This window comes from Malurus melanocephalus, unplaced genomic scaffold (genome assembly GCF_030028575.1).
Source record: "Malurus melanocephalus ecotype Western Australia unplaced genomic scaffold, MMel_1.1 scaffold_109, whole genome shotgun sequence".
Lineage (NCBI taxonomy): Eukaryota > Metazoa > Chordata > Aves > Passeriformes > Maluridae > Malurus > Malurus melanocephalus.
The window spans coordinates 518996-546235 of NW_026623341.1; the positions used below are offsets into that span (position 1 = coordinate 518996).

Here is a 27240-nt window from a genome sequence, read left to right on the forward strand (position 1 = left end):
GTCACTTTTGTTTTTCAGGTAAAAGATCACTTCAGATTTTAGTCTCTATCCTTCCTTTTTTTTTTTCTTAATAACCTACTCATTTTCCATATATGATGTGTTAGAAATACAACATTCAACTGGTACGTGCCAAAGTATTTTTGAACAAACCATGAGGTAATTTGCTTACAAGTCTTAGGCGTAATTCACATACCATGAAAGTAAAAAGAAAAAGCATTATGGGATAGAGAGAAGGATCAACTAATGCAAGACACTGCATCACTGTTTCAAGAGAAATTCTGAGAGCATTAAAAATATCTGCTGCATGGTGGAATGTGTGCAAAYGAGATGTTGCTTTTACCTATGCTGCTGGTATTTAAGATAATTCATCTCAGAAAAGATCTTTGCTGAAGTATCAACTAACACCCTGTCTCTATTTTAGATCCTTGTTTTTCAGCTGTTTTTTAGGTGGTTTTTAACTGGGCAGAAGTTTGTTTCTAAAATTTTTATACACTTGGACATTTTCTTCTTATTTACAGAACACACTTACCCAACACTGTCCAAAAAAACTTATTGGCAAACAATGAATGAATGATTTAAASTAATGCTCTTTCAAATATGAATGCCTCTCAAGTGAAATCATATGGCAWTTATGTTAATTGCTTATAAATACAAGTCTGATCAACTGCATAGAATATTATTAYCATATTCTACCAAATACATAAAACTAATCCTCTTTAATTATTTTCTACTTTTTTCATTATTTATAAAACAATCTGAAGAAACCAGTGAGTACTGATTTGACTACTGTATACAATTGTCAAGAAAAGACAAGGTACTGGGTCACAGCAATCAGCAGTTTGATACAAAYGGCAAATGCAATCTTTGAAAGATGGTTACTAGAGATAGTATCAGAAGCCTACAGTTCTGGGAATAGTTCCATGCCAAGCACAGAATATTGSTAGCAAATCAACTACAGAAATATTGCAAGAGATTATTCTGCATTACTGAGTAAGTATTTAATTTCCATCATACTGAKTYTTTTTTGCTTCACTGCTCAAAAGCYGTAAAAAATGTCTTCTATCTTTTACTACTCATTAATATGACAAGTTCATTAAAGTAAATGAAGCTAATTAATTCAYATTCAGGTGCTATATTGGATAGATGATAGCATTTTGTCTTTTAAATAGTTTGTCTTTCATTCTACTATCTTCATCAAACAGTATTCTGAATAATTATCATACTTCTGCTATGAAGTTACAGCAATAATACATCCTGACTAAAAACGTCAGGTCACCTACAGCATTTACACAAAATACCACAAATCAAGGCAAAGCACCTCAGGCAGTGCAGCAAGAAAGTAATTCCTTATAGCACTGTATGTGTTTCTAAGGTCTTTACCATTTGGATTATTACATTATCTCAGTTTTATACTCGCTAGTTAGGAGGTAAATGTCAGCTAGAATCATTGAATCTCAATTTTTTTACACCTTTCATTTTGTTTGATTAGCTTTTTACCAATTGTAATTTATTGCTCTGATGAAAGTATAAAGCAAAAAGMTGAGAGTGTAATCAARGCTAATGGTGAACCAAATATCATGSGATAATAAATCAACAAGGAAAAATATTCTGGAGACAAATGGAGGTATTTATAATTTCAGTATGAATAGTATTAGAACAACCTTTATGCAAAATAAAAAAACTGTACAAGAAAATCAAACAAACACCCAAATTCCAAAACATCAACATTCTCTTAAGAAAAATAACAACTAAAATTTCCACCAAGCAGCTGAATTTTGCAAGAAATAAAATCCTTTTTCTAAATCAGAGTATGTAGTAATGAGCATTAATAATAAAGTCTGAGGTGCTAAGACATTTCATTTTTATAAACAGCAATGAACATTGTCAGTCACAGCCTGCAGTAATCCTRACACCTGATCTTTTAGAACTTATTACACCAAAGAAAATCCCCCAACTTTTCTATGAGGAAGCTATTCAGAGTTACTGCAACATTTTTTTTCTTTGGTACCTGGGATTTTATTTTATAAAAGAATGATACAGTGCAAAAAAAGAAACGCTGAGAAAAAGCCTCAGCAGTGCTTAAGAACCATCTACAAAACCTACCTGAAGCTGAAGAAAATCTCATTCATTTTAATTGTATTTCTGAATGACCCTGAGACAGAAGCTAAAACATGTAATAGCTAACAGGTAATTTTAAATAGCAGCTTCATTTCTTTTTTTTTTTTTTTATATATCACAAAGCCTGCATATTATGAGTAAATAAAAATGGTTAAGTGTATAATTCTTTCATCATTCTATTAAAAATATTAAACAAGTGACAGACTAGATTTACAGTACCTTTGGATATTGTTTGACAGGAATCAGAACTCTCTCTGACAGCTTTATGTTTTTGTTGCTAATAACATCAAGATATTTCTTTTCTTCATCTTCCTTCTTGCCTTCCGAACCCTGAAATTTTTCCATTTCTGAAAAATATTAAGAAATAGAGCAATCAGTGACATGATAYTTGCCATCCTTAGGAAGTTTAAACCCACACATTACTACACAGACTGTGCACTGAACGCCTGTGCTGTTTACACTCACAGGACAGGGATGTTGTCTTTGAGAGAACCTGAACTGTCAGCAGTGCTCAGAGGCAGAGGTGACAGTCACAGGTCACACTCTGCAACCAATCCTTACCCAGCTGAAAGGGAAGACAAATGACCTCAGCAGGAGCAGGAACAGAGGTTACAAATCCAACTATTAGTCTTTTAAAGGGGATAACATCATCACAGTTTGATGCTTTTTGTAAATGTGACCTGCCAGAATTAGGCTGGATTCTAACTGCAATGGCTAACTTYCAGTACAAGTCAGAAAACTGAACAAACTTCTTGTTGTTACTGAGTTTCCATTCAAATACTTCTGAATTAGTTAACGGTTGTATAATAAGAAATAAAGTTAACTCTTGTACAAAAAGATTCTTCAATAAGAAATGCAGTAAAAATCATGATATATATATAAAATTGTTAGCATGTAGAACACTGTAGAGCTTACAAAACAAAAAGACCAAAAATATATTCAGATAGAATAGTTTGAATTCTTTATTCCCTTAAGTCCCATAAGCAATAGATAACAACAAAAAACTGAACTCATCATCCTGCAAAGAACATTTTATACGGTGCCTGAGAGCTCCCTGAGAGCACAGGTACTACTGAAAAAGCTGCTTGTGCAGCAGTGACATTGACAGCACAGAAAATGGCAATGCTGATAATGAGCTAATTATAACTGAATTATAGCTAAGAAGGGACAGCAGTGGGTCTCAGAAACATGCTGCTTCAAGGACTGGAGAGTGGAAAGGAGTAACACAGCAACAGCATGCCCTGACATTCGTATATAAGTTTCTTTGACTTCCGACAAGCATAACAAAAAATGTATTGAAGAGAACAGCCCATGTCATGATTCGTTAATAAATGTTTATGCTGCCTTTATGAGATCGAATAATTTATTTAAAGCCTGAACTTTAAATAGGACCACAGACAGTTCTCTAATATTATAGTCATAAACTCTTTTAAAACCTTGCAGAGAAGACACCTAAAAAACCTCAGATGGGATATACATTCACTAAATTAGGATTAAAAAGTYATTTACAATCACTTAAAACATCAGTAGAACATTTTATTATCGTAAAATACTTGAACACATAGGGAAAAAAATGTGGTATGTTGCATTCAATGGAAGATTAATCCAGRAATCAGCAAACGTCAATTAAGCAAGAAAATACTTATTTTGGGCAGGTTTAATAGATACAAAGTTCTTTGAAAATAGATCCAATGCAATCATACAAAGGGCTGTGCTATGGGGGTACAGAGGGGAGACAAAGGTGCCTAAGGAGGACAAAGTGTTACAAGCACAGTAAGTAATGAATGAAAATCAGGATTTTCCCGGATGTATTATGAACACAGTACTGAATGAGAGAAATCTAAAAGGAAAGTGGGGAAGGTCAATCTACATGTACGTGCACTAGAACCACAGAAGTTTAAGTTGGAAAAGCCCTGYAAGGTGATCAAGTCCAGATTTTAGTTGAGCTCTGCCAAGTCCACCACTAAACCACATCCCTAAGTGCCACATCTATGCATCATTTAAATACTTCCAGGGACAGTCATTTCCCCAACCCCCTGGGTAATCCATTCCAATGCCTAATAACAGGTTTTGTGAAGACATGGTTCCTGCTGTCCAACCTGAACCTCCCCTGACACAGCCTGAGGCTATGTCTTCTCATTCTGTCACTATTTGCCTGGGAGAAGGAACCAACCCAACTTGGCTACAACATCCTTTCAGGTAGCTGAAGAGAGCAGTAAGGTCTCTCCTGAGCTTCCCTTTCTGCAGACTAAATACCCCAGCTCCTTCAGATGTTCCTCATCAGATGGGCATCAGACCCTTTCCCAGCTCTGTTGCCCTTCTCTGGACACTCTCCAGCTCCTCCATGTCTTTCCTGTAGTGAGGGGCCCAGAAGTGGACACAGCATTCAAGGGCTGAACACAAGGTAGCAATCACTTCTCTGGTCCTACTGGCCACACTWTTGTTGATACAAACCAGGATGCCATTGGCCAACTAAACACTCCTGGAAAACTGAAGATACTTAAAAGTCTGCATGGTCAGTAGGGAAGGGTACTAAAGGTTAGGACAAAATGTTCCCCTTTGAATTGTCTACCAGCCCTTGCAACCAGAATCAGTCTTGTGCTTTGTTTCTGACTGAGAGTACATGGAAGTTCTGGAATGAAAGTGGTATCTTTGCTAAAGTTAATGCAAGACTACTTCAGCAGGGCTTTTCAGACTTAGGTGAACAAGAGTTTGTTGATTACCAAGCATGAAACAAGCTGTGGCACTTTAACTGGTTTCACTCCATGAGGAGGGCTGAACTCTAAACCCAGAAGAGCTAGTCCCAGCTTACTATGGGAGGAGCACAAAAAAGCAGTTGAGAGTYGAATTTCCTCCAGGGAATGAAGGGCAACAAAGAGCCCACTTCAGAGGAGGTCTTGCAGCACTTAAGGTCAAACCCAGAGAGAAGCAAAATCAGGAGGGATCATGCTGAGGGCCAGGCTGCAAGCCCAAAACTAAAGCGCCCAGATTACTGCAGCAGAAGGCAGCAGGGACAATGGGGACATCAGATTTCCATTAGGGAGCAGTGGCAACCAGCCCATGACCACAGTCACACAGCTTTTGAGTATCATCTCCAAGGAGGAGGAGTCCACAAGCACCCAGACAATGTTTGGTCACCTCAGAGTAAAAAAAAAAGTTTTCCAATGTTCAGAGGGAATTTCTGGGTACTGRGCGCCCCTGAAAACAGCCTGGCTCTGTCTTCTTTATACATTCCCTTCAAGTATTGATATACATTGTTAGAGATCCCCTATGGTGTCTTCCCAGATTGAACAGCCTGGAGACAGCACTCTTAGACCTCTCCTCACAGGAGAGACTCWCTAGACCTTCATCATCCTTGTGAGCCATTACTTGACACTCTCCAGTATCTTCATCTCCACTTCTGCTAGGGAGCCCCACACTGGACAGACTGATCCAGTGGAGTATCACCTCTCTTGATCTGCAAAGTTGACTGAGGAGTAAGAAATGCCTTGAGACTGTTTCTCTCTAAAACAGAACATAGAGCTGGGTATGATCAGTGAAACCTGTGTATTTATATAMAAAATATGGCATTAGGATTTTGCCTGACAGTGGGGCAATCATGTGAGATTTTAKAAGTTTTTATTCCTTGGGGCTGGAGCTTGTGTCTTCTGGGTGTGGCCCCTAAAAGCCCCATGATGTCACTAGACAGTCATTGTGACATGTGTGACAAGCCATTTGGATGCTTGGGGAAGCCCTGAAAGGCCACAGTGTCTGGCCTCATCCATTGGGGACACACATGTGCAGGTGGGGGACAAAGGACACCCATCCCATTCTGTGCTTTCTGAGGGCACAGAGAGGATTTGCTGAACAAGGACACTGGCAGGGCCTGGGGTGCCGGTCCCAACCTGCCATGTACCCAGGCTCTGGCTGCAGGTGCTGAGAGGCCAGGAATCCCTTTCCCAGCTTCCCAACTCCTGCCTGCACRTAGCAGAGAGGTCAGTTACCATCCTGCCCCAAGAGCTGGAACATGCCAACATATCCCAGCATCACCCATCTGCACCCACGATGGCCCCTGGCATTGGTGGCAGCCCAAGTGCTGTCCTGAGGCAGAGTGGGCAGTTCTTTAATGCTTGCCTTTGGTACCTTTGCTGCTGGCTGCACAATGTGTCCCCAGCACCAGGGGACACATCAGCTTATCTCTTTGGTTTGCAGGGCAAAATGGTGGAGGACTTGGCAGAGGGTGGCACCTCTTCCTCGGCTGCCAGCACCAGCCAGATGTTCCAGGCTGCACGTCCAGGTGCTTCRGAGAACCTAAGGTGCCCGATCTGCATGGACACCATCAACGACCAAGCCCCCGTGAGCTGGCGTCGGCACCCTTTCTGTTTCTGCTGCATGATGGAGCTCCACAGATGGAGCTCTGAGTTCCACAGAAGAGCGGAGGGCCCGATGTACCAACCGCCTTTCCCACACACATTCCACACAGTGGCAGACAGTAACACTGAGGTGTACTCCCCTGGGGACTCCATCAGCTCTGCCAGCCAGGCTCAAGCAGGGCGAGCTGGGCCCCTTCCTGCAGAAAGGTGGTGGTGTGACTTCTCAGGACACCAGCACCGCGAGTCTTTCAGTGGAAGTCAGGGTGGCAGCCGTGGTGGTAGCCGTGGTGGCAGCCGTGGTGGCAGTGGAGGCAGCCGTGGCAGGGCCCAAGAGAAGAGCCGAAGCAGACATGCAAAGTGGCATCACAATGGCCGCGGCAGCRTCCAGCAGGCTGGGGGCTACAACCACTCGAGCAGCAGGAGACGGCGGCAGAGCGGGGCTCGGGACACTGCTCATGACGGGGACCGAGCGCCAAGGACCAAACGGCGCTCGAGGAGGCGTAAGCGCCGTCAGCAGGAATACCGGGTTTCCTTCGTAGAACCGAAGGCAAAAAGGAGCCGAYCACGTAAGAGGTCAAAGAGCACTGCCAGCCAAACACTGAAGGAGTATCTAAGGAAGATGGAACGCGATGAGGGACGAGCTCTAAGGCAAGAATGGGACATCCGTGCCTCTGCAGCGAGGCGCAGGCGCCAACGGCGGCGGCACCGTGCTTTTCACAGAGTCCCACAAGTGACAAGGAGCCAAACCCCAGGAAGAGTCTGCAGCACACTGCCCCTGAACGACAATCTGAGGAGGACGGAACGCCATGAGAGACGGCCTTCAAGGACTGAGCAGGGCATCCGTGCCTCCTCAAATAGGAGTGAGCACCATCAGCAAGGACACAGAGTTTCCTTCATGGAACCACAGGCGACAAGGAGCCGATCCCGGAGGAGGTCCCGCAGCTCACGGCACCAAACGCTGAGGGACAATCCAAGGAGGATGGAACATGACGAGAGACGAGATCTGACACCTGAACGGAACACCCCAAGCTCCTCGGGGTGGAGTGAGCGCCATCAGCGGGGACGTCGGGTTTCTTTCAATGAACCAAAGGCGCCAGGAAACTGATCCACGTGGAGATCCCACAGCCACACYGGGCACAARMCTGGCAGCACACCCTGCCAACAAGGGAACTACTGTATGCCCCGTTACCGGTGTCAGGAATGATACTAYTTTACACAAACCCTCTCCTAGTAAGAATTGCAAAAATAAAGCCAAATCCAGTGTTTAACCTTGGGGCCAAGGATTTATTCTTCACTACAAAATGCATCTGAAAATCTAAAGACACCCTTGCAAGGCCTTTTCACATTAGGAGGATAAGAGGCATGAAACTTTGTTACTACTTTTGTCATTCTGTTCTGTGTTACACACTAGTCTATAAACCAGGGTACTGAACATTTTATATGGGCGTGCCTTTGCTCCCTATATTGAGTTTCCACAGTGTGATCAACTTTTCCTCCTGGTACCAAAGACACTAATGGCTTATTAGGAAATTTATTTTCCTTCCCTTCCACACTTATGCTTTACTGCAAATATCCCCCAGAGTAACTTCTCCTGTTACCACTCTTCTCACAAGGCAGGAGTGAAAAGCGAAGTAAATTTACAATTACTCTGTCTCAAAGGCACTCCCTATAATGCCAATCCAAATCTCATGCCTGGTTGCAAGCCTCTGAAAAGCCTTTCCTTCCCCTTCTTCTTTAGAGACTTTAAAAATAAACCCCAAAGCCTTCACAAAAAAAAATTGGCTTTGTGTTATGCCCTGTACAAAACCTCAGGTTTAATAGCCAAAGTGGCAGTACACACTAGAGGCTCTTCAGACCACGGCCAAAGTAATCAAAAAACCATGGTGCACCAAGAACTGTTACTTTCAAGTAAGACTGGTGCAAAGAGAGGAGTCTTCTCAAAGGACAAAGGCAATAAAATACATTAATTACTGGAACAAGAGAAATCGTATTAAATTTTTGTATTGAACAACAGTAGGCCTCTACTGTGAACACTCGTGTCAGTTCATGGCTGGGACCATCACAGAAGGGAAGCATTATGACAGTCTCATGATGGAATCCAGGCTGGAATCAAGCTGCCAGCTTACTGGTTCACAGCACAGAGATGTAGCCAATTGCTTTAGTTGTTAATTGCGACCTGCTGAGTGGGAAAACTATGGTCACCTGCAACACACACTACAAAATCAGAACCAACGCCTTTAGAGTAATGTTGTACTCATTGCACCCCTCATGCTTATGTTTAGCTCATTAGTTTTCTGTGCAGTCACAGATGAATCCCCAGAAGGAAAAAGAGTGTCTGCCACATGGATGGTTGACTTCTGGGAGACAAACCTGGTTCTTCATGAGCATATGAAGTTATTCAAACATTCCCTCGTCATGAAATCTGGAAGTGCTTTCTAAGCTTGAGTGTGTTTTGAGTCACAGAACACAGAACATTGGAGGTGTTGATCTCTGTGACTCCAGAGGTCATCTAGTCCAACCTCCGCTGCTCAAGGCAAAGCCACTGAGAGATGGTGGCCCAGGACCACAGCCACACAGCTTTGAGTATCCTGCACATGTCAGAAAGGTTGGTCAGTCACCATCCTGCCTTGAGAGCTGGAACATGCCAAGACATYCCAGTGTCRCTCRTCTGCCKCAGGATGGTCCCTGSCATYGGTGGCAGCCCAAGCACTGTCCTGAGGCAGAGTGGGCACTACRTGCCTTGGGTAGCTTTGCCGCTGGCTGCACACTGTTCCTAGTGCAGGAGAATGTGTGGAGCTGCGTACAGAAAGCTATAGGCAGTACAGGATTTTGTGAACAGCTGCACTGGGTTTGCATGGCCTGGTTTTGGCAGTGGGYGGTGGCTACAGGGATGACTCCTGTGAGAAGCTGCCAGAAGCTTCCTCAGTGTTTGGCAGAGCCARTCCTCGATGGCTCCAAAGGACATGCTACTGGCCAAGGCTGGGSCAATTATAAATGGTAGTAATGCCTCTCTGATAACATATTTAAGAAGAAAGAACACAAAAATGGTGGGGYAGTTGTAATTAAGGCCAGAGAAAATCAGAATGAGAACACGTGAGAARAACAGCTCTGCAGACACCAAGGTCAGTGCAGGATGGGAAGGAGATACTGCAGGCACCAGAGCCAAGATTCCTCTGCAGCCAATGGTGAAGGTCACGGTGAAGAAGGCTGTCCCCCCTGCAGCCATGGGGATAAAGAGATCCACCCACAGCCCACGGAGGAGCCCCACACCTGAGAGGGGGCTGTGACCCCATGGGAAACCTGAGGTGAGAGGGACCCATGCTGCAGCAGTTTGAGAGGGACGGCTGCCCATGGGATGGACTCCCAAGCATGGATCCAGTTTGCAGGGATCAGCAACTTGTGAGATAGAGCCACACTGGAGAAGCTGCTGGAGAACTGCCTCCCATGGGAGCAACTCCATGGTGCAGCATGGGAAGGACTGCTCTCACTGAGCAGTGGGAGAAGCTGCAGATGATGAACTGACCATAACCCCCACTCTCTGTCTCCCTGCTCTGCTGGGGTAAGAGGTAGAGCTGGGAAGGAGCAGGGGAAGAGGGATTTTTATGGGTTTTATTTCACTTCTCATTATCCTGCTCTGATTTTCTTAGCAATAAATTCACTTTATATCTTTAAGTTGAGGYTGTTTTGCCCTTGATGGTAATTGATGAGTGTTTTTTCCCAGTCCTTATATCAATCCATGAACCCTTTGTTAAATTTTCTCTCCTCTGTCCAGCTACAGAGGGGAGTGAGTGAGCAGTATCAGTGAGCAAGTATCAGTGACAAAATGACATTTCTGTCTGTATCTTTTCAGAGATATTATTCCCTATGAAAATTTATCTTCAGCTCTCTTCAGGCTTTGAGCTTTAAAATTCTGGAAATATTGCCAGCCTGCTTATGTGAATTTTTKGGGGGGCAGTAGCTTCTTTTTCCTTCAAGGATTCATAAAATTAAAAGCTAAGTTAGTAGCTCTTTTTCAACATTCTCTGCTCTACTCTTACAGTGCCAATAAAATTATGTTAATTATATTTCTCCTCAAGTCCTTGACACCTATTACAAAACTTCTGTCATGAATATATTTCTTCTATTTCATTTAGGCATCCCATGGTAAAAACATCCTTTTGCTAGTTTTAAGAGTCATGTCAAAACTCTTCAAAAAATAATGTTCTTCTTGTCAGTCTGTCCAACCCACCAAAAAAATTAAATCTACAYATTCCTTTCTGCTGTCAACATTTGCTTCTCACTGAAAGGAATTCTGCAGCCTACCTTGCACATTACCTATCTGGCTTTTCTTACCTTTCTATTGGCAGTACTGGCACTGCTTCAATAAAGAATCATGGGCTGCTGTTAACAAGGTCAGGCCCTCTGAAACAATCATGTTTCTATTAATGGGAATAATTTCCTGTATAGGATATCACTAGCTTCTTGCAAGCATGTATTATTATGTATATCAGGCTTGTCTAGTACTCTGAGAAGTACACTTCTTCTACAGGTTAATGAAAGAATGTTTGAACTGCAAAAGGAAGAATAGGCCAATGCCAGTGAAAAATAACAATCACTAAAGCACTGACAGCTTTAATTTGGAGAGAGCTTTTTTTAATTTAAAGTTCATTAAAAAATAACACCGTTGGAACTCTGAATACCTAAAGTGGTGTTAACATAAAATCCCAACATATTTTTAGAAACAGAAAATACTGAAAACATACATGAAGGTTCATTTTCTTTCTAAGGTGTTCCATTTTAATTGAAAGCAGGGCTACTGGATTTTGGGGCAGGAAAAAAAACGATGGCTCAATAAAACCAGTTGGGCAAATTAAAATAAAGTCAATCCATGAGAAGGGAACATCCTAAGAGGTTTCAGAAATAAAAAAAAAAATCCAAAAACCTAGGAATTGGTATTTAAAAGTAAAAATATTGTCTAACAGGAGTTAGAAGGAATTATAAGGACAGTACACAATCAGCCACAAGAATTGAAAAATGAGCCACTGGCTCACTATATTCACCCAGAAACACATTCATGTATTGTATTAACAACATTCCTTTACGTACACATACTCAYTAACTCACACAACCAGCTGGGATGATTCAGGGAGGATAAGGAGTAATTCTTATTACATCACACACAAGTAAGGCAATACCTCTGCCAGTGATGAATTTAATATCTTTTAGATAATTGTGAGTCAAATCTACACRTTTTTGTCAGCTATTGTAGACAGATGCAAACTGAATTTGTCTACACTCAAAATCACCCAAAGCTTTGTATCTGTATCTACTTGAGCTGAATCACCTTGGCTCTCAAAGCAAGAAAAGTGGCTAGTAAAATAATGTTGAGAARGAATTCTGAAAGACGAGTCAAAAAAGAATGATGGAGACATGCAAAATCAGGCACAGTATGAGAAGGAACAAAAATTGGTATTTAGTTTTTCTCAGGAGGGGAAAGCACCTATTTGGCACATTACAAATCAAAAACAACAAAAAAATACTTTTATGCGTAAGATGTAATTATACTGGGGGACTACTGAAAACATCTATATTGATAAAATCAAGTCCCTTATATATTCTTCCCTTATAATTAGATTCCATGAGGTCACATAAGGCACTGAAGGTCTTTTCAAGTTTGGCATGCCTAAAAATGCAGCATCCATTAAAAGTTTCATTCATAATGCAGGTATTTTTTATTGTTTGACTTTATTACCATTATCTTCTATCAGGTTGCCTATTTTACAGAGAAAATGTAGAAAAGTGACCATACCCTTTAGGAGGTGCTCATTAGACTATATGTAAGCATAACACTGAGGCCAGATTTGCTCCCTCTCTTCCCCAGAAGAGGAAAGACATTAACAGAGTGGAGCAAGGTCAGTGGAAGCCACTCGTGGTGGTCAGAGCTGGAGCATTTGCCCTGTGAGAAGTGGCTGAGAGAAGTGCGTGTGTTTATTGGCAAAATTCTTTAACAAAATGTACCGATATAGGTAGAAAAGTAATTAAAGATCTAAAAAACTTCATATTTTCTAATTAAAAGAAACCCAAAGAGAATTAACAAGAAAACAAAGGAGAAAACAAAAGTGTGAAAAGACCAGGTAAAACAATACTTAGATTTCCATTGCCCTCTCTGTACTGGCAACTGATATTTACTGCCTGGTTACCACTCTGGCTCTACCCACCGTGTCATCAGTAGCTTGCAAAGATATGCCACAGGATAGTTTCATGTCCGAGTTACACTTCTGGTAGAAAAACAATTACCTAATGTATCCATCTACTGACCTATGCGTAGATCAGATTTAAATAGCTACAAAGAGAATACTAGYAGTGCTAATAACTAGAAAAGTGGAAATATTAGTTCCACTTCCTCAAGTGGAAACATTAGCTCTTGCTGAATTTATGAACAATATCTGCCCAAACACACAACTTTCCATGGAGAATTTTAAKTCTGATTGCCAAGTAGCTCCTCAAGACAGTAGTCCATATAATCCTATTTCMATTGGTGAATAATTCCTTGATACACCATCCCAAGTAATTCTWGATATATACCAACTGTAATCACAAAAAAACCCAAACTATTTATGAGGAAATCTTCTGCAGGAAATGGATGGACTCTATCTTGCCTCAGTAAAAACAAYCAAAAACAATCTTAAGGTCAGCATGAGCAAGTGCAGTGTAAAGAAAATATCTGAGATATGCTTTAAATGTGATGACCTACTAAACACACGTGCTGATAAAATTTAAAGAGTGACAATGCTAGCTTCAAGATATGCTAGCTTCAAGATATAGGTATTTTCTTGCTTTGGACCAAAAAAAAAAGGACTATTATTAGAATTATAAAAACATTACTAAAAGGACTGAGGAACTACAATATAGATTAAACATWTTTTTTTATCAAATTGTTGACAAGAGAGCAAGCCACTGGGTCAGATTTTTAAGACTAAGGTTCTTTCAAAAGTGTTTTTGAAGGCAAACATAACTTTGGAGAGTTAACCTGCATAGGTTGTGTTGAAGTTTGGTGTTGGCAGCTGTTGTATTGCTTGAACTACAGTGTGCAGTTCACTAAATAGCTGTTATTGGTATAGTTCTCCTTTCTTACCTCTTATCTTCAGAGCAGCTTAGATAGTATTATGAATATACCACTAGTTTGATGAAAGGAAAACTTGAAAGTTGTTGGAATATTTTTTACTAAATCCTGGGTTTCTTTCACCTRACAATGAGACTAGTCATAAAAAGAGGAAATAGAGAGCATGAAGATTTACTCAGACAAGTAAAAAATAAAGCAAAAAGCAACAAAAACATCAGAAGTATATTTACTTCTGTGTGTACATATCTCTAGGTGTCCTTGAATTTAACACCCTAGAAAACTGTGTTGCTATGACATGTAAGAAAAGTAAAGGATCTTTTTGCCAACAAAGATTGTTGTAGTTTCTACTCTGTAAAAGTCCATTCAACAGGGCACTTCAGGACACATTGAAGAGCTCACATGGATTAATCTGAAGAGAAAACATCAGTGCTGTGCTACATACTGGGTGGTGTGGAACAGGTAAGTAAGGGTGAGAAAAGAATCAAGGAATGAAATCACAGATAAGTCCACCAGTGACATATTCATTACCCATCCCKGACTATCTGAAAGCTGTTGGTGTTCTTGAGTGGGCTGCTCTACTCAGYTGGAATAAACAGCCAAAAGCAATGTTTCCTGTGTCTTCACAGTTGCTGGAAAGTTTCTTTTACTCTCCTCAGTCCTAGAACTTATTAGTAATAATAATGTCTACTCTTCTATCCTCAGAGCATGAGAGAGATATGAACTAGCAGGCATTTCTTTCCTTTCTGCTCTTACTTAGCTTTTTTTTGATTTTTCTGTACAATGAAGTAGAGCAGCTACAGAATAATACTGATGTCTAGAAGTTCACAATATTGAAAMCTATGAAAAGATGCCATATACTGAAGTTAAGAACCAGTACAAAATTTTGCTTCAAGTTCAGGTTTCTCACTGACCTCTCTCCTGGTTTTCCAGTTAGCAGTATCACTAATGAGCTAATAATCTCTGCTTACACAGTTATCAAAGTATTTGAAAGGAGTCTGCAAACCTTCAAAACAGTATTTCCATTTATGATGTAACTTCAGATCYTGTGCACAGAAAGCTATCTGTCTCYAAAAGACTGACAGGAAAACTGAAGTTCAGAAGAGATGACGAAACCCCAGGTAAACGCAAGGAATTGATGAGAGGTGGGAGAGATTTAGAGTCTCAGTGTACGACCTTTGCTTCCTAGTGTGCTCTGTCAACAAACAGAAAAGAATGGCTCTGACTGCTATAGAGACAGGAAAACTCTGTGTGTGTACACATACTCATATATAACACAAATAGTTATATATAAAAACCCCCGACCTTTTTTCCTAACGGGTAAAAAAGCACAAAAGGAGGAAACAAAAGATTTCAGTACAAAAGATATGAAAGATTATGCCTACCTCTCTACAATGATATTATCTCTTAAACATTCATTGTTTCATCACTGAAGACTTCATTTACAGGAAAGTTGCATCTAGGTGCTTGTTAAGACTATGTAGCCAAATGTCAAGTTTAATGGTATTCAGACATTCACTGCACATTATCAGAATTTCCTAGTTCGTCCAAAAGATCACACCATTTCCTCTTACAATGGAAGACGATTCATCCACTTCAGCTGCAATACAATTTACTTTATCTCACTTCAGACTGAGAGCAACAGTAAAAAAAGAACTTTTTGATAAAATTATATTCAAATTCAAGGACTAAATTAGTGATATCTAAAGAGCAAAAAAGGTATGTAACACTCACAAACCCACTGGAGAGCCTATCTTTGCTTTAAGCCTTCACTTGGAAGTCTTTACAAACAGACCTTTGCTCCMGTGAGGAGCAGTACCTCACTGAAAGGATGATCAACCCTCCTGCACAGCCTTTTCAGGAGAAATTGTCAGCAATATCTAAAAACATATGGCTCACAGAGCAATACCTGCTCATGTGCAGTGAAAACAAAAGAAGCTGAAACATACCTGCGCATGTGCAGTGAAAACAAAAGAAGGTGAAATGAAGAAAATGGGCAAAATTAAAGATATTTTAATAATCTGAGGAGGTTTTATTGCAGAGCCTCCTGTGGATTTTTCTACATTTGATTTTTCAATGAATATAACAGAACACACTCATGCTTACACCACACTCAGGTTTTCCTCACCCATACTGCACTTCAGGCCATGTCRAAGTACTGACTGCTCACCTACTGATCTGCAGACGAGAGGGACATATGAACAAGGTGCCAACATTTGGGCCTATTCCATTTAATGAAATAKCCATAACATAAGGATGCAGAAGCCAGTGACGTAATCACATCAGAAGTAGGAACAAGCTACGTTCTCATTTTTGTTAAGCAACCCTGAGTGTTCTTGGCTACCATTTATTTATGCAAGAAAGAGCATTTTGTAACTGAGGCAAGATTAGGGACATTCTTACAACCAAATATCTGCAAACTATTCAACAAAAAGCAGGAAACTTTAGACCTGCCTGGAAATAGGATACTCTAGGGCAACAATGAAAATTTCAAGCAAGTGAACTTGTATTCATAGGAAAGAAAGTTAATATCACGTAATGTAGTTTCATTACTCTGAGTTATTTGACAAGGAATGAAAAATCCTAGAATGGTATCACAACTGATACTGTGGCAAACAAGATGTGAGCTTTTCATGGATTTGTCACCTTGCCTTAGGAATACCAGTTTTCATTGTGCAGGCCACACCACTAAATTAAAACATACAGATGTCAAGGAGACTTGTTTCATTTCCTGCAAATATCCTWCGATTCCTCCAAAACCATTTCCAAAAATGAATTTTAAAAGGTGAAAAAGACATGTTTGAACCTGTCTGCAACCCACTTCATCAAAGCCTGTTATCTTGTCAAGGGGGAAAAAAGGGACCCGGGATAATATTTTCAAATAATATGAGTACTCCTGGCATGTATCTAAAAATCACCGATGGGAAGTATGGCTTTTTTTCTCCATCAGATCCTTTGCTCTTATTCAATTAAAAAATAAAATTAAAAAAAGGAAGGAAAAAAAGTATCACAGATGGGATCACTAATAAATACCAGTTATATGAAACTGAATCCAGAGTAAGCAGGAGAGCTGCCAGGAAACAACCTGAGACGCTCCCAATAACAGTGAAACCTGCTTGTGATGAATCTACACAGCTGCTTACTTTGTTACAGCCCAGGAGTAAGTCTGAATCCTTGCTGAGCCCTTTCACAAGTGGATATCCATAAATGATACCTAGCCATTATATTCCTAACTCCAGCTCACTGGAAGACCCCACACTGGTCTAAATGGCCAAGTATCATTTTTCACCRTGACAAAAAGAAGCATTTCTCCTTCTTAATGCCTAAGTCCTGCAGTTATAACAGCAACATACTGTAAGACCAAATACATTCTCAGCTCCCACGGATGGCTTTTCATCATTTGAAGTCAAAGCAATGGCACCCACTTTCCAGGCAGTTCCTAGCCTGGGGGATAAAAAAGCTGGCATAAAAGTCTGTACCAAACTCAGGAGTTCACTCCTTAAGCCCCATGCACATTGCYATATTATCAGTGTGGAAAAGACTGGGATCAGTTCCCCGGGAGACAACAGTTTTTCCAGGAACCAGGATTTCCAGAAGACTAAGGAGTATTATGACTCTTTTCCAAACACCTGACTTCAGGCATCACTTCTACCCTGTCACGAACGCACAATGAACAAGAGGAGAGTAACTAATGAATTTCTATTTCCTATAAATTTGAAATTAGCTGACATTATATATTTTAAAAATATTTGGGGAAAAGAGCCTGGCAGACATATAGACCATTTAATTGTACAAACTAACTTAACTTCCCTGGAAAATTTTTCGTAAAATTAACATAAAAGTCATCCCAGTACTCGTTTYGCCCTGTGATTTGTGAACACCTAATACCCGAAAAATGCAGAAGCACAGATTACATGACTGAGAGGGAATATAAAAAATTATTTTTTACAGAGGAGCCCATAGGCTGCCACTGTGCTGGCTCTTCTTTATCCTCCTCTTTACCAGCATAGCTATCATTAAACTGTTTAGGAATGATGTATTGCAGCCCAGTAATGCACTATGAACACAATGAATACTTGTRCAGAACAGGATAAAAAACTACAATATCATTCTTGAAATTAATTTGGAGTGTCAGTCATGAGGAGGAGCTGAGAGACCTGGAGTTGTTCAGCTTGGAAAAAAGGAGAATCAGGGAAGACCTTACTGCTCTCTGTTATCACATGGAAGGAGAGTGTACACAGGTGTGTGTCTGTCTTTTTTCCCATTAACATCAGAACAGGAGGATGTTGTGCCAGGGGAGGTTTAGATTCAGTATCAGGAAAAATAGTGAAACAGTGCTGAGGCACTAGAACAGGCTTCCTAGGGAAGTGGTGAAGTCACCATCCCCGAAGTGTTCAAAAAGCATGTAGATGTGGTTCCTAGGGATGTGATTTAGGGGTGGACTTGGCAGTGCTGGGTTAATGGACTCAATCTTAGAATCACCAAATAACTAAGGTTGGGAAAGACCTCTATGATTCTAAGTAAACAGAGGCACTACAWTTCATCTAAAAAGGCTAAGTACCTTTCAGCTTGTTTTCTTCACCAATCTGAATCTTGGTTCATCTTGTTACCCAGAAAGCCATACAAATYTGTGTATGCCCTGCTTTTCTTTAGGCGCAATTTGTTACTTCCATAAGGGGTAACTGGCAGGTAGGCCTTGATTCTGAGTGTGAAAAAGAACAACTGCCTTACTTAGAATTGTCAAGCAGATGAAATGCCCATTATACTCTTGTGTATCTGGGAATWTATCTTTCTCCTTTCCTTTCTCTCACTTTATATATCACCTTCACAATTTACCTCACTAATACTGCTCACTGATAGGCATACRAAACTCCTTCTCCTAAGGAGCTCTTTTCCCAACACAGGTGAAACAGTAGTGAGGTCTCTAAGACTGGCCACATTTGAGAACTGTCCTGCTTCACAACAAACATCCTAATTAACCATGTCCAGATGAAACTGCTTGTGCTGATGCAGATTAGGAATCACAAAATATTTTTAAAATAGCAAAAAATACAATTCTCAATGAAAATGTTAAAAGGAAATTGCTAAGTTTGCCCCAATTTTATGTCTCAGACTAACAAGCCTTTGCATCTGGTTACGTGTCTGTTGCCAACCATCTCAGCAGCTGGTAAGAAAAAAAAAAAAATCTGTCAATTTGTGCCTAAGGGTGTACAGGGCAAAGGAAGAACTTGGACAAACCCACACTGATTCAATCCACTGCAGGATTTGTTAGCTGCCTTGATTAGCACAGGAAACCGCCTCTCAAGCTCAGAAAATGCCACAGGCTCATTCTCGAGGAAGAGGAAAATTTCCAGGAGTACACCATGTTGCAAGACAACCTGTTCCATTGCAAAACAGGTCTGCTCAGGCTCAACCTAAACAAGAACTGCAACTTCATGCTGAGATAATAACGATTTTTTCTGTGGAAGTCCTTCTTTTCTCAACAAATTTTAACCATTTCATACCAAAAATACTCCATCAGGTCTTGATATGTGCAATGATAGGGGGTTTCTAATATTGATAAAAATCCAATAGCTTTCTCTTTGTTTTAGGATGGATGCCCTTGACAGCAACAGCTGATGGCACTCATATATTCATCATTTCAATTTCATGGAGTGATGAAAATATTAGATTTTTGTTTCASTCAGAAAATATATGGCACTCTTAGTAGTGGAGAGAATCATAGAATGYTAAGGATTGGAACAGACCTTCAAGATCATGTGGTTCCAACATCTCTGTCATGGCCAGGTTGCTCAGAGCTCCATCCAGCCTGGCCTTGAACATTTCCAGGCATGGGGCACCCGCAACTTCTCTGGGTAACCTGGCCACCCTCATTCTCAGTAAAGAATTTTTCCTAACACATAATTAAATCTACTCTCTTTCAGTTTGAAGCCATCACCCCTTGTACTGTCACTACATGCTCTTGCAAGAGAGGTAAAATGGTTGATAATCACTGTTGCATGTCAGTGCTTGCCCACACAGAGCTTCATGGCTACCCAGCTGAGAATATTAATGTCCATTTCAAAAGTACTTGTTTAAAAGTATGCTTCGAGAAAGAATATGGGTCTTTTCATGCATCTAGRAAAACAGCAAGTGTGAGCAATTTCAAAAGAAAAGTAACTAAATAATTCAAAGATTAAACAAATKAAAAAAGAGAAACTTATATTTGTGCTTTTATTTTCACCTGTTTTCCCAAAACCTCCAAAGGATTATAGTCTTTTCTTGGCTGAAAAAAATTTCCTTAATTCCAGAAAGCAAAATTAAATGCTGTGACTGCTTCCAAAATATTGTACAAGACATGGCATTATAGATATAGCTTGTTTTCCATTATAAAATATTTCTAGAAAAAAGAGCAAGCCAGAATGATGCTAGAAGGCAAGGCATCTGGGAATCTGGACAGAAAGGTGTCAGAAGATGCTCAAGGAAATACAAAGCAGAAAAACAAGAAAAGAGATGACAGAATCAACCAAAGTAAGAAACAAACAAAAAAATATAAAGGAGAAGAAGGRCAAAAGTTCATGTCATGCTTCATCAATCTTCAACAAAAAGTTATCAGGCAGAACATAAGAAATCAAGAGAACAAATCTGAAGACTAGACTAAGGTGGAGAATAAGAAGGAATATCAGAGAGGAAGAACACAATTGTTCCTGAATGGGAGCTAAAACAGAAATGGTCAAAGATAGACCRTCTCACTGATCAAGCCCACTTTGAAATCTTARACATTAATTTATGCTGTCTACCTACAGACATAACAGCCTTTTCTCAGGGACTTTATATATATAAGGTTTAAAAATAACAATTAAATGGATAAATAAACTTCATATAAATGATGAGTTTAAGCTTAGGCTACATGTTAAATGCCACTGTAGTATTTGTTAACAGTATTTTACAAAATCCAAAATGTCCAAGTCAAGCAAGGTCAAGCAAYGCACACAATAAGTGTCCTACTTTTAAAATACTTCTACAACTGAAATTACAGAGACAAACATGAAAGGAATTTTCCATAAAATTGATTTACTTCAACTTTTGTAGGGGAAAAAAAGTCATGCTACATTTGAATACATGCATCTACCTACCAGTATTTTAGAGTAGGAAAAGACACCATGCTTTAATCAAACCAGAAAAACATCAACAATTTTCTAATAGAAAATACTGTTTGAATAACATATCGGTAAGCCAAATCCAGATTTTGGAACATTAACATACAAATAAGGTGACATGGGATAATAACAGGCTTATTATTCTTTCTGTATTCTTTTCTAGCTTTTCTGCCTAGAAATTGATACTGCCACATGAACACTCCAATGACTTAGCCTGCTTTAATCAAAATACGTGCACTGCTCTATTTTAGAAGCTGCATGATGCTATAGAAAACATCTTTACCAATTAAAAAACATGTCTACCAATTATTTTCCTGCACRGAAACTAAAGGCTAGGCTACCATTATGAAATGAAGACAGATTCTAATATCTGCAAACAAAAAAATGGAGAAAATATTCATGTTAACTGAAAATCTTGGAATAATGTAACTTCTCATAAGTGGCTGTCTGGCTATCTGGAAAAAGAAAATGGAAAACAAGCAGATTTACCTTTTTAATCTATACTGTATTTTGGGTATTGGCTATTATCCTCTATTAAACTTCTCTCTTGACATACAAAAATCATGTCATAGATACAAATTCTATGAATTTGAAAAGAAATGTTTCAGGAGAAATTATAATGTCTTTATTAAAGGAGAAGCRTCTGAGAAAGCACTGTGTAAGAAGTCCATAGAAACGTTTAGCTAACACAAATTAGTAGCAGGGCAGAATGGGTTAAACAAAAGACATCATAAAGCTGGAGCAGAATCTTTTACTTGTGTGTCAGAAACTCTAACAATTATATGCCACGGGATCAGCATCAAACATGCTGTRAAAAACCTAAATTAAAGAGAAATATAAAAACAATAGAGATATGTTCTAAAACTGACATGTTTAAGAAAAATTAACTTAGCTTCGGATTTTAAAGATGTTTAAGTTCTTAATTCATCTTGAAACTAAGGATTCAGATGAGCAAGTATCTTTTGAAACCTCATCCTTAATGCTTACAAATAAGGCCAGGACTGGATCATAAAGTCCTCTACAGACAACTACAGCACTAGATCAAACATTATGAAACTTGCCTATGATTCACAGTATTGTGTGTCAACACATTCTCATTTGTACGATGAAAGGGCTCTTTTGAGATTCAGATTCTGCTAAATATGCTTAGATCTAGAAATACACCATTAGGAAAACAGTGGGAATAAGACAAGAAAAATGCATGACTTTCCATAATGACAATAATAATAAAATAATCCACCCCTTGGTTTTCCTCGCCTATTTTTCCTGTTATGCAAAATCCCAATCAAAAAGTGTTATCTGGGCAATGAACATACACCTACTACACTCTTCAGTACTACAGTTTCAAGAAAGAAGAAGTTCAGTCTTATGATGTTTACATTCTTATTAAAGTACTTATCGAGTTTGCATGGTCAGGTTTGGGTACTCACAGGGATGGCTTCTGTTAGAAGCTGCCACAAGCTTCCTCCATGTCCAGCAGAGCCAACCCCAACCAGCTCTAGCAAACATTACCAGCTTCCATTTCAGTGCCAGTTTATAYGTTATTTTTCCTATTAAACCTATATTAAATACCAAGAAAGAGATAAATTTTAAACAAATATTTGTATTTGTAAGAGTTCTTTTCTGATATGACACTGACAAGACAATGCAGTTTATAGGTGTTATCATGTARGACCACCACATGAGAAGAGTCAAGATATTTCTCCTTGAGGATCTGCAAGAGTGATGAGGGTTGGCTCRGCAGGAAGATCTTAGTTGGGAGATGACATTTCAGTAACAAATGATAAATGACTGGGTGGGTGACAGAATGAAGAAAATGCTGTGAAGAAATCTGAAGAGAGCAACATATAACTTGCGTGTTGTGGAAAGAGAAGATAAAACTCACAGGTCAAACTCTAAGAAAGGACAATCAGAAGTGYTTTGAAGGGACACAAATCAGGCAGATTTAAGGTGACAGAAAGTTGAAGAAGCAACAAGACACTAATCATGACAGAAAATTGTAGAAGCAACAAGAGAGACAAACACGAAAAATTAGCTGGGTAGACTAGATAAACAGATGGGAAGACTGATTTTTCGTTTCTCACTTGTATGCTGAGAAATTTTCATTTCTCACTTGTATGTATGTTTGTTTCAAACAAAAGGGAAAGGAACCCCCAGGTATGGGTATCACCCTGAACTGTCTTTTAAGTATGTGGCACTGCAGGCAATGGGATATTCCCTAGACAGAACYTGAAATCAAACTCAGCCTTAAATAMTCATCTTGCGTTGCCTTTTGCACTACAAGAGGTATTCCTAATTTAGAAAGCTTCTCATGTACATGAATTGTCATATGGTTAAAAATTAAAATTTTTCCTAACAGAATGTTAATAAATAAATTCTACTAATAAAGTCAACAATTTTATTTATACCTCAGGAACATTTTATAACACATTACTCCTTCACCTGCTAGCAGATGGATATCTTTGATAAACCTAAGAAAGACAAACAGATATGATGAAGAAATCATCCTTTTCTCCAAAGCTCCACTGCTCTGCGTGAAAAGCTAGTAATGTAGGTACAACTGTACAATCTTAATAATGAATAAGCTCTAAAACTATTTTATAGAACATAAGGTATTATGGGAACAGTGATATTCTGAAGTGCTTTACATCATTCCTTATGCTACTGGGATATGCTTTTGACAGTATATTCAGGATTTCTTCTATATGCAAAAGGTCGTCAAGCACAATAGAATTTTTGTTTTTTCTTCAACAAAGCATCCAATCTTCTGATATACTGCTACTAGGCTKTCAAATCTTTGATCTAGGGTGGCCTTAAATAATGCCAGTAATTTTGTGTAAGGATTGCTGAGTAGTTTAAGTAAACTCAGCTGCTCATTTTGCATGAATTCATACCGAACTGAAGGAGGATATATGAGCGCTATCTGTTTCAGTTAATTAATTCTGAATTCAAGATTCAACTGGAAAATAAATGAATGGGGTAATGATTACYCTTTTTTTYTTTTGTTYAGASACATATTTATTTGTAGTAGTTGTGTTAGAACTGTAATTGCAAAGAAACAAGCTGAAGGAAGTATTGGTAAACATCTTAATAGTCCAATCTTGCTATTAGCTAGGTGAGATGAGTAAATAAATTACAAAACAAATAATATAAACCTTATAGCTATCAAATATAGCAAATGTTATGAATAATTCTGCACCATGTTGTGTTTTACACAGTCCAAAATTGATTAAGTCATGGGTAATACAGAAGAAAGAAAAGGAYCTCACAGTAGATGTTAGTCCCTTAATCAGAGGAAGAGTTTGTAGTGGCAGGAGGCATAAAATAAAGTGGGCATAATAGCAGTAACTTTTCAAGACAGCCAAAACAATCATAGCACAAAAACTGGCTGTCAACCTACAAGGAAATATCTTCTGTATTTTGGTTATTTTTCCTTCYAAATGCTGCTATTTTTTCATTTTATACAATGGTAGTGAATGAATAAATGTCACAAAGTTTCAAAGGTCTGGGGTTGCCTTAAGAGTGGTCTTGAAAAACATACTTCCTCTGGAAAAGGTCAGTTCTTCTGAAAAGCTCAGCACAATTCTTATGGAGATTATTATATTCTTGTCTTGCTCCTATTATTCCTACCATAAAAGCAGCACTGCTGAGCAGTGCACTGGATTCCCACTCTGCAAAGCTTTCTGATGGCTCTCTGTGGATCCCAAGTTTCACCACTGGTCTGTAGTTCACACACATTAGATTCTCATCAGTCTCTCTTACGACATATATCCACACATATCACCTGAATCCTGCTAAGGGTGATGATGCCTGATTTTCTGCTCTACTGAATACCAGATACTCTAAAAAAGATAGGAGGTATTTGCACCTCAGTGCTACCTTATTTTCAGCAAAAACCATGACAACCCCATTGAAGACTGACATCAGGCAGACACTTGTATACTATATTACATACTTCCAGAAGTCCTTAAGCAAAATCTAAATGATTCCAAATATTACAATGTATGTTTTACATAGAGTCTGCAATTATACTGATACCATACAGACAGATCACTCTATCTTAACACCAGTGTTACTGAAAATASCCAAGGCAGCTGGAATGCCAATACCAAATGTAAAGATATGGCACAGAAATGAAGAATGGCAAGATACGTTGCTAAATGGAACGCTCCTACGAATAGATCTGTTGTCTCATCACTGCCTTTATAACCCTCTGTTATAAAGTATACTCTTTTAACCTATACTTTAACTTCAAAACCCTCCCCCACAGTATTTAGAAAACTATTTGTCAAACGAGATATTCATTGTCCATGTTACCTATAACTTGAATTCAAAAAAAAAGCTGGAAAAGCTGATATAGACACATTTTGATTTAAAAAGCTACATTTTAATACACCAATTAATCTCCAGAGAGTCAGGGACCATTTGATAAGATTCTGAAAACTGCATTTTAGGCAGTACATTATCATGTTTTTACTAGAACCATGACAACTGACCTCACATCACAACACAGGTATAAATAAATCTAAGAATAGTCCAATCCTCAAAGAAGAGTCACATGACTAAGGGCTGTACCAGTCCTTGTGTACCAACACAAGGGTAAGCTAAAAGAGTGAATTTTAGCAGCAGTTTCAGGTACAGACTATGCTTAGAAGATGGTTTCTCAGAGCATCTAGGATCTTAGAAGATGCATAAGGGTAACTAAATTTATTCTGAAAAGGTTATGTAAACAATCAGTATTTCATACAATGAAGTGATTCTTAAAAAAAAAAAAAAAGAAATCCAGAACAATTCTAATACCAGCACAAAGCACTGACTACCAAAGTATCAGCACAAAGTGATGAGGAAGCAGGATAAAGCCACTTCATCTGCGCACACAGATCTAACAAGCATCTCACGGTATCATAAGTGGAATAATAACAGCCATTAATAAAGTATCTGCCTGGGCAATCTACACCTCTGGTCACACAAATTGCTTTCAATTTTCATGAACATCCAAAGAAACATAACTAGTGTATGTTTTCTCTTTCCCAATGACAGTAGGTCTACACTTCACTGAAACGGCATTTGCTTATGTTTATTGTGATAAAGTTAAAATAAATTTCACTGCTATTTTTATATACTCGTCAACATCTAATTTGTCTTGATTAATGATGATTAAATCTTTATACTRTAATTTTAGAAGTACTTCTTACAAACATCAGTATGGTATCTTTCATAATGAATATATGCATTGTTAAATACATGAATGTATTTTAACATCTTTTCACTATCCARTGCAATCCAATGATGAAATGTTAGGTTACTAAAACTTCAACATGTTTATTATTCTTGAAAAATTATGAATCTGATCATCTCAGGAATATATAACATTACGAAAGTCACAGAAATACAGAAATATGTTACCTCACTGATTTTAAATACATTCTTCATGTTTTATCWGTAAATCTTTATACCTAGAGCTGAAATACACAACCCAAATGGCCTTCATTTGTTTGAGCATATTTTTCATTGATAGCAAGAGTTCTGAAGAAACACTCATGCTAAAAAAAAAAATACAGGACCTTAAAGTAACTGCCAGAGTAAAATGAGCAGATTAACTGGGGGGTCATTTACCAACAAGGAGAAAAATACACAGGAAGAAAGAATTAAATGCAGATACAAGCCACATAAAAAGGCATCAAAACACAATGACAGGAGATAGGAAAATCCTAGACTTTTCAGTAAATTACAGCCAATAGAGTTGACAGCCATATGGTCATTATTAACAAACATCAGCACTCAAACAGGCTCAAAGGAATACTTCTGAAGCCAGTCTTAGATGTAATTCCTTCAATCCCAATTGCGGAATTCACTGTTGAGGTTCTCCATCTTTTAACAACATGAAACACTGAAGCAGTTTAATGAATAAAGCATCCACCACCTCAAATGGAAGACATTTTTGAAGATATATGCTTTCACACTATTCATTACGTGAAAAAGTCACAAGCACATATGGATATGATGAAACATTTTGATGTGATGTTTCAGTGGTTGCAATGAAGAAGTTATTCTTATTTCCCAAACTGATTTACACTCAGTGCAGTCACAGCAATGGCATGAAACATTGTATGATAGTTGCTAAATATTTATGAAAGAGTAGGTATTTAAATATTAAAATAAATTCTAGTAGATAATTTGTAGATTTATATATCTAGAAAATAWGTACATAATTTAACAACTGTTCTATTAATTTTCACTACTTAAAAACAGTAAAGTATCTCTGAAATACCACTATTAAGGTAACCAGAGAACATATGGGCAACAGGCACAGTCATTTGCAAGGCAACAGACATTTTTTGACCTCTATTTATAACACTAAATAGCTTCATTTTTTTATGATCATCTGGACAATGAAAAGCCTGTGCTGCTCTTATTCTGCATATTCTTTCCTCTTCCTGCTGCATTACACTCACGCAGATGGACACAACCAAATCTCTGGTGAACCAGCTCCTCTTGAGACTTTTAGCAGCTAAAAAGCATATCACAGTGG

General features: G+C 38.8%; 1 protein-coding gene across 1 annotated transcript in view; it reads right to left on the reverse strand.

Moving 5' to 3' along the window:
- Positions 1-27240, reverse strand: part of KHDRBS2 (KH RNA binding domain containing, signal transduction associated 2) — a 296595-nt gene that overhangs the window by 235233 nt on the left and 34122 nt on the right. Inside the window, exon 2 of the mRNA XM_057369432.1 lies at positions 2338-2465. Coding sequence (XP_057225415.1) covers positions 2338-2465 — 128 coding nt within the window. The remainder of the gene's footprint in view (positions 1-2337; positions 2466-27240) is intronic.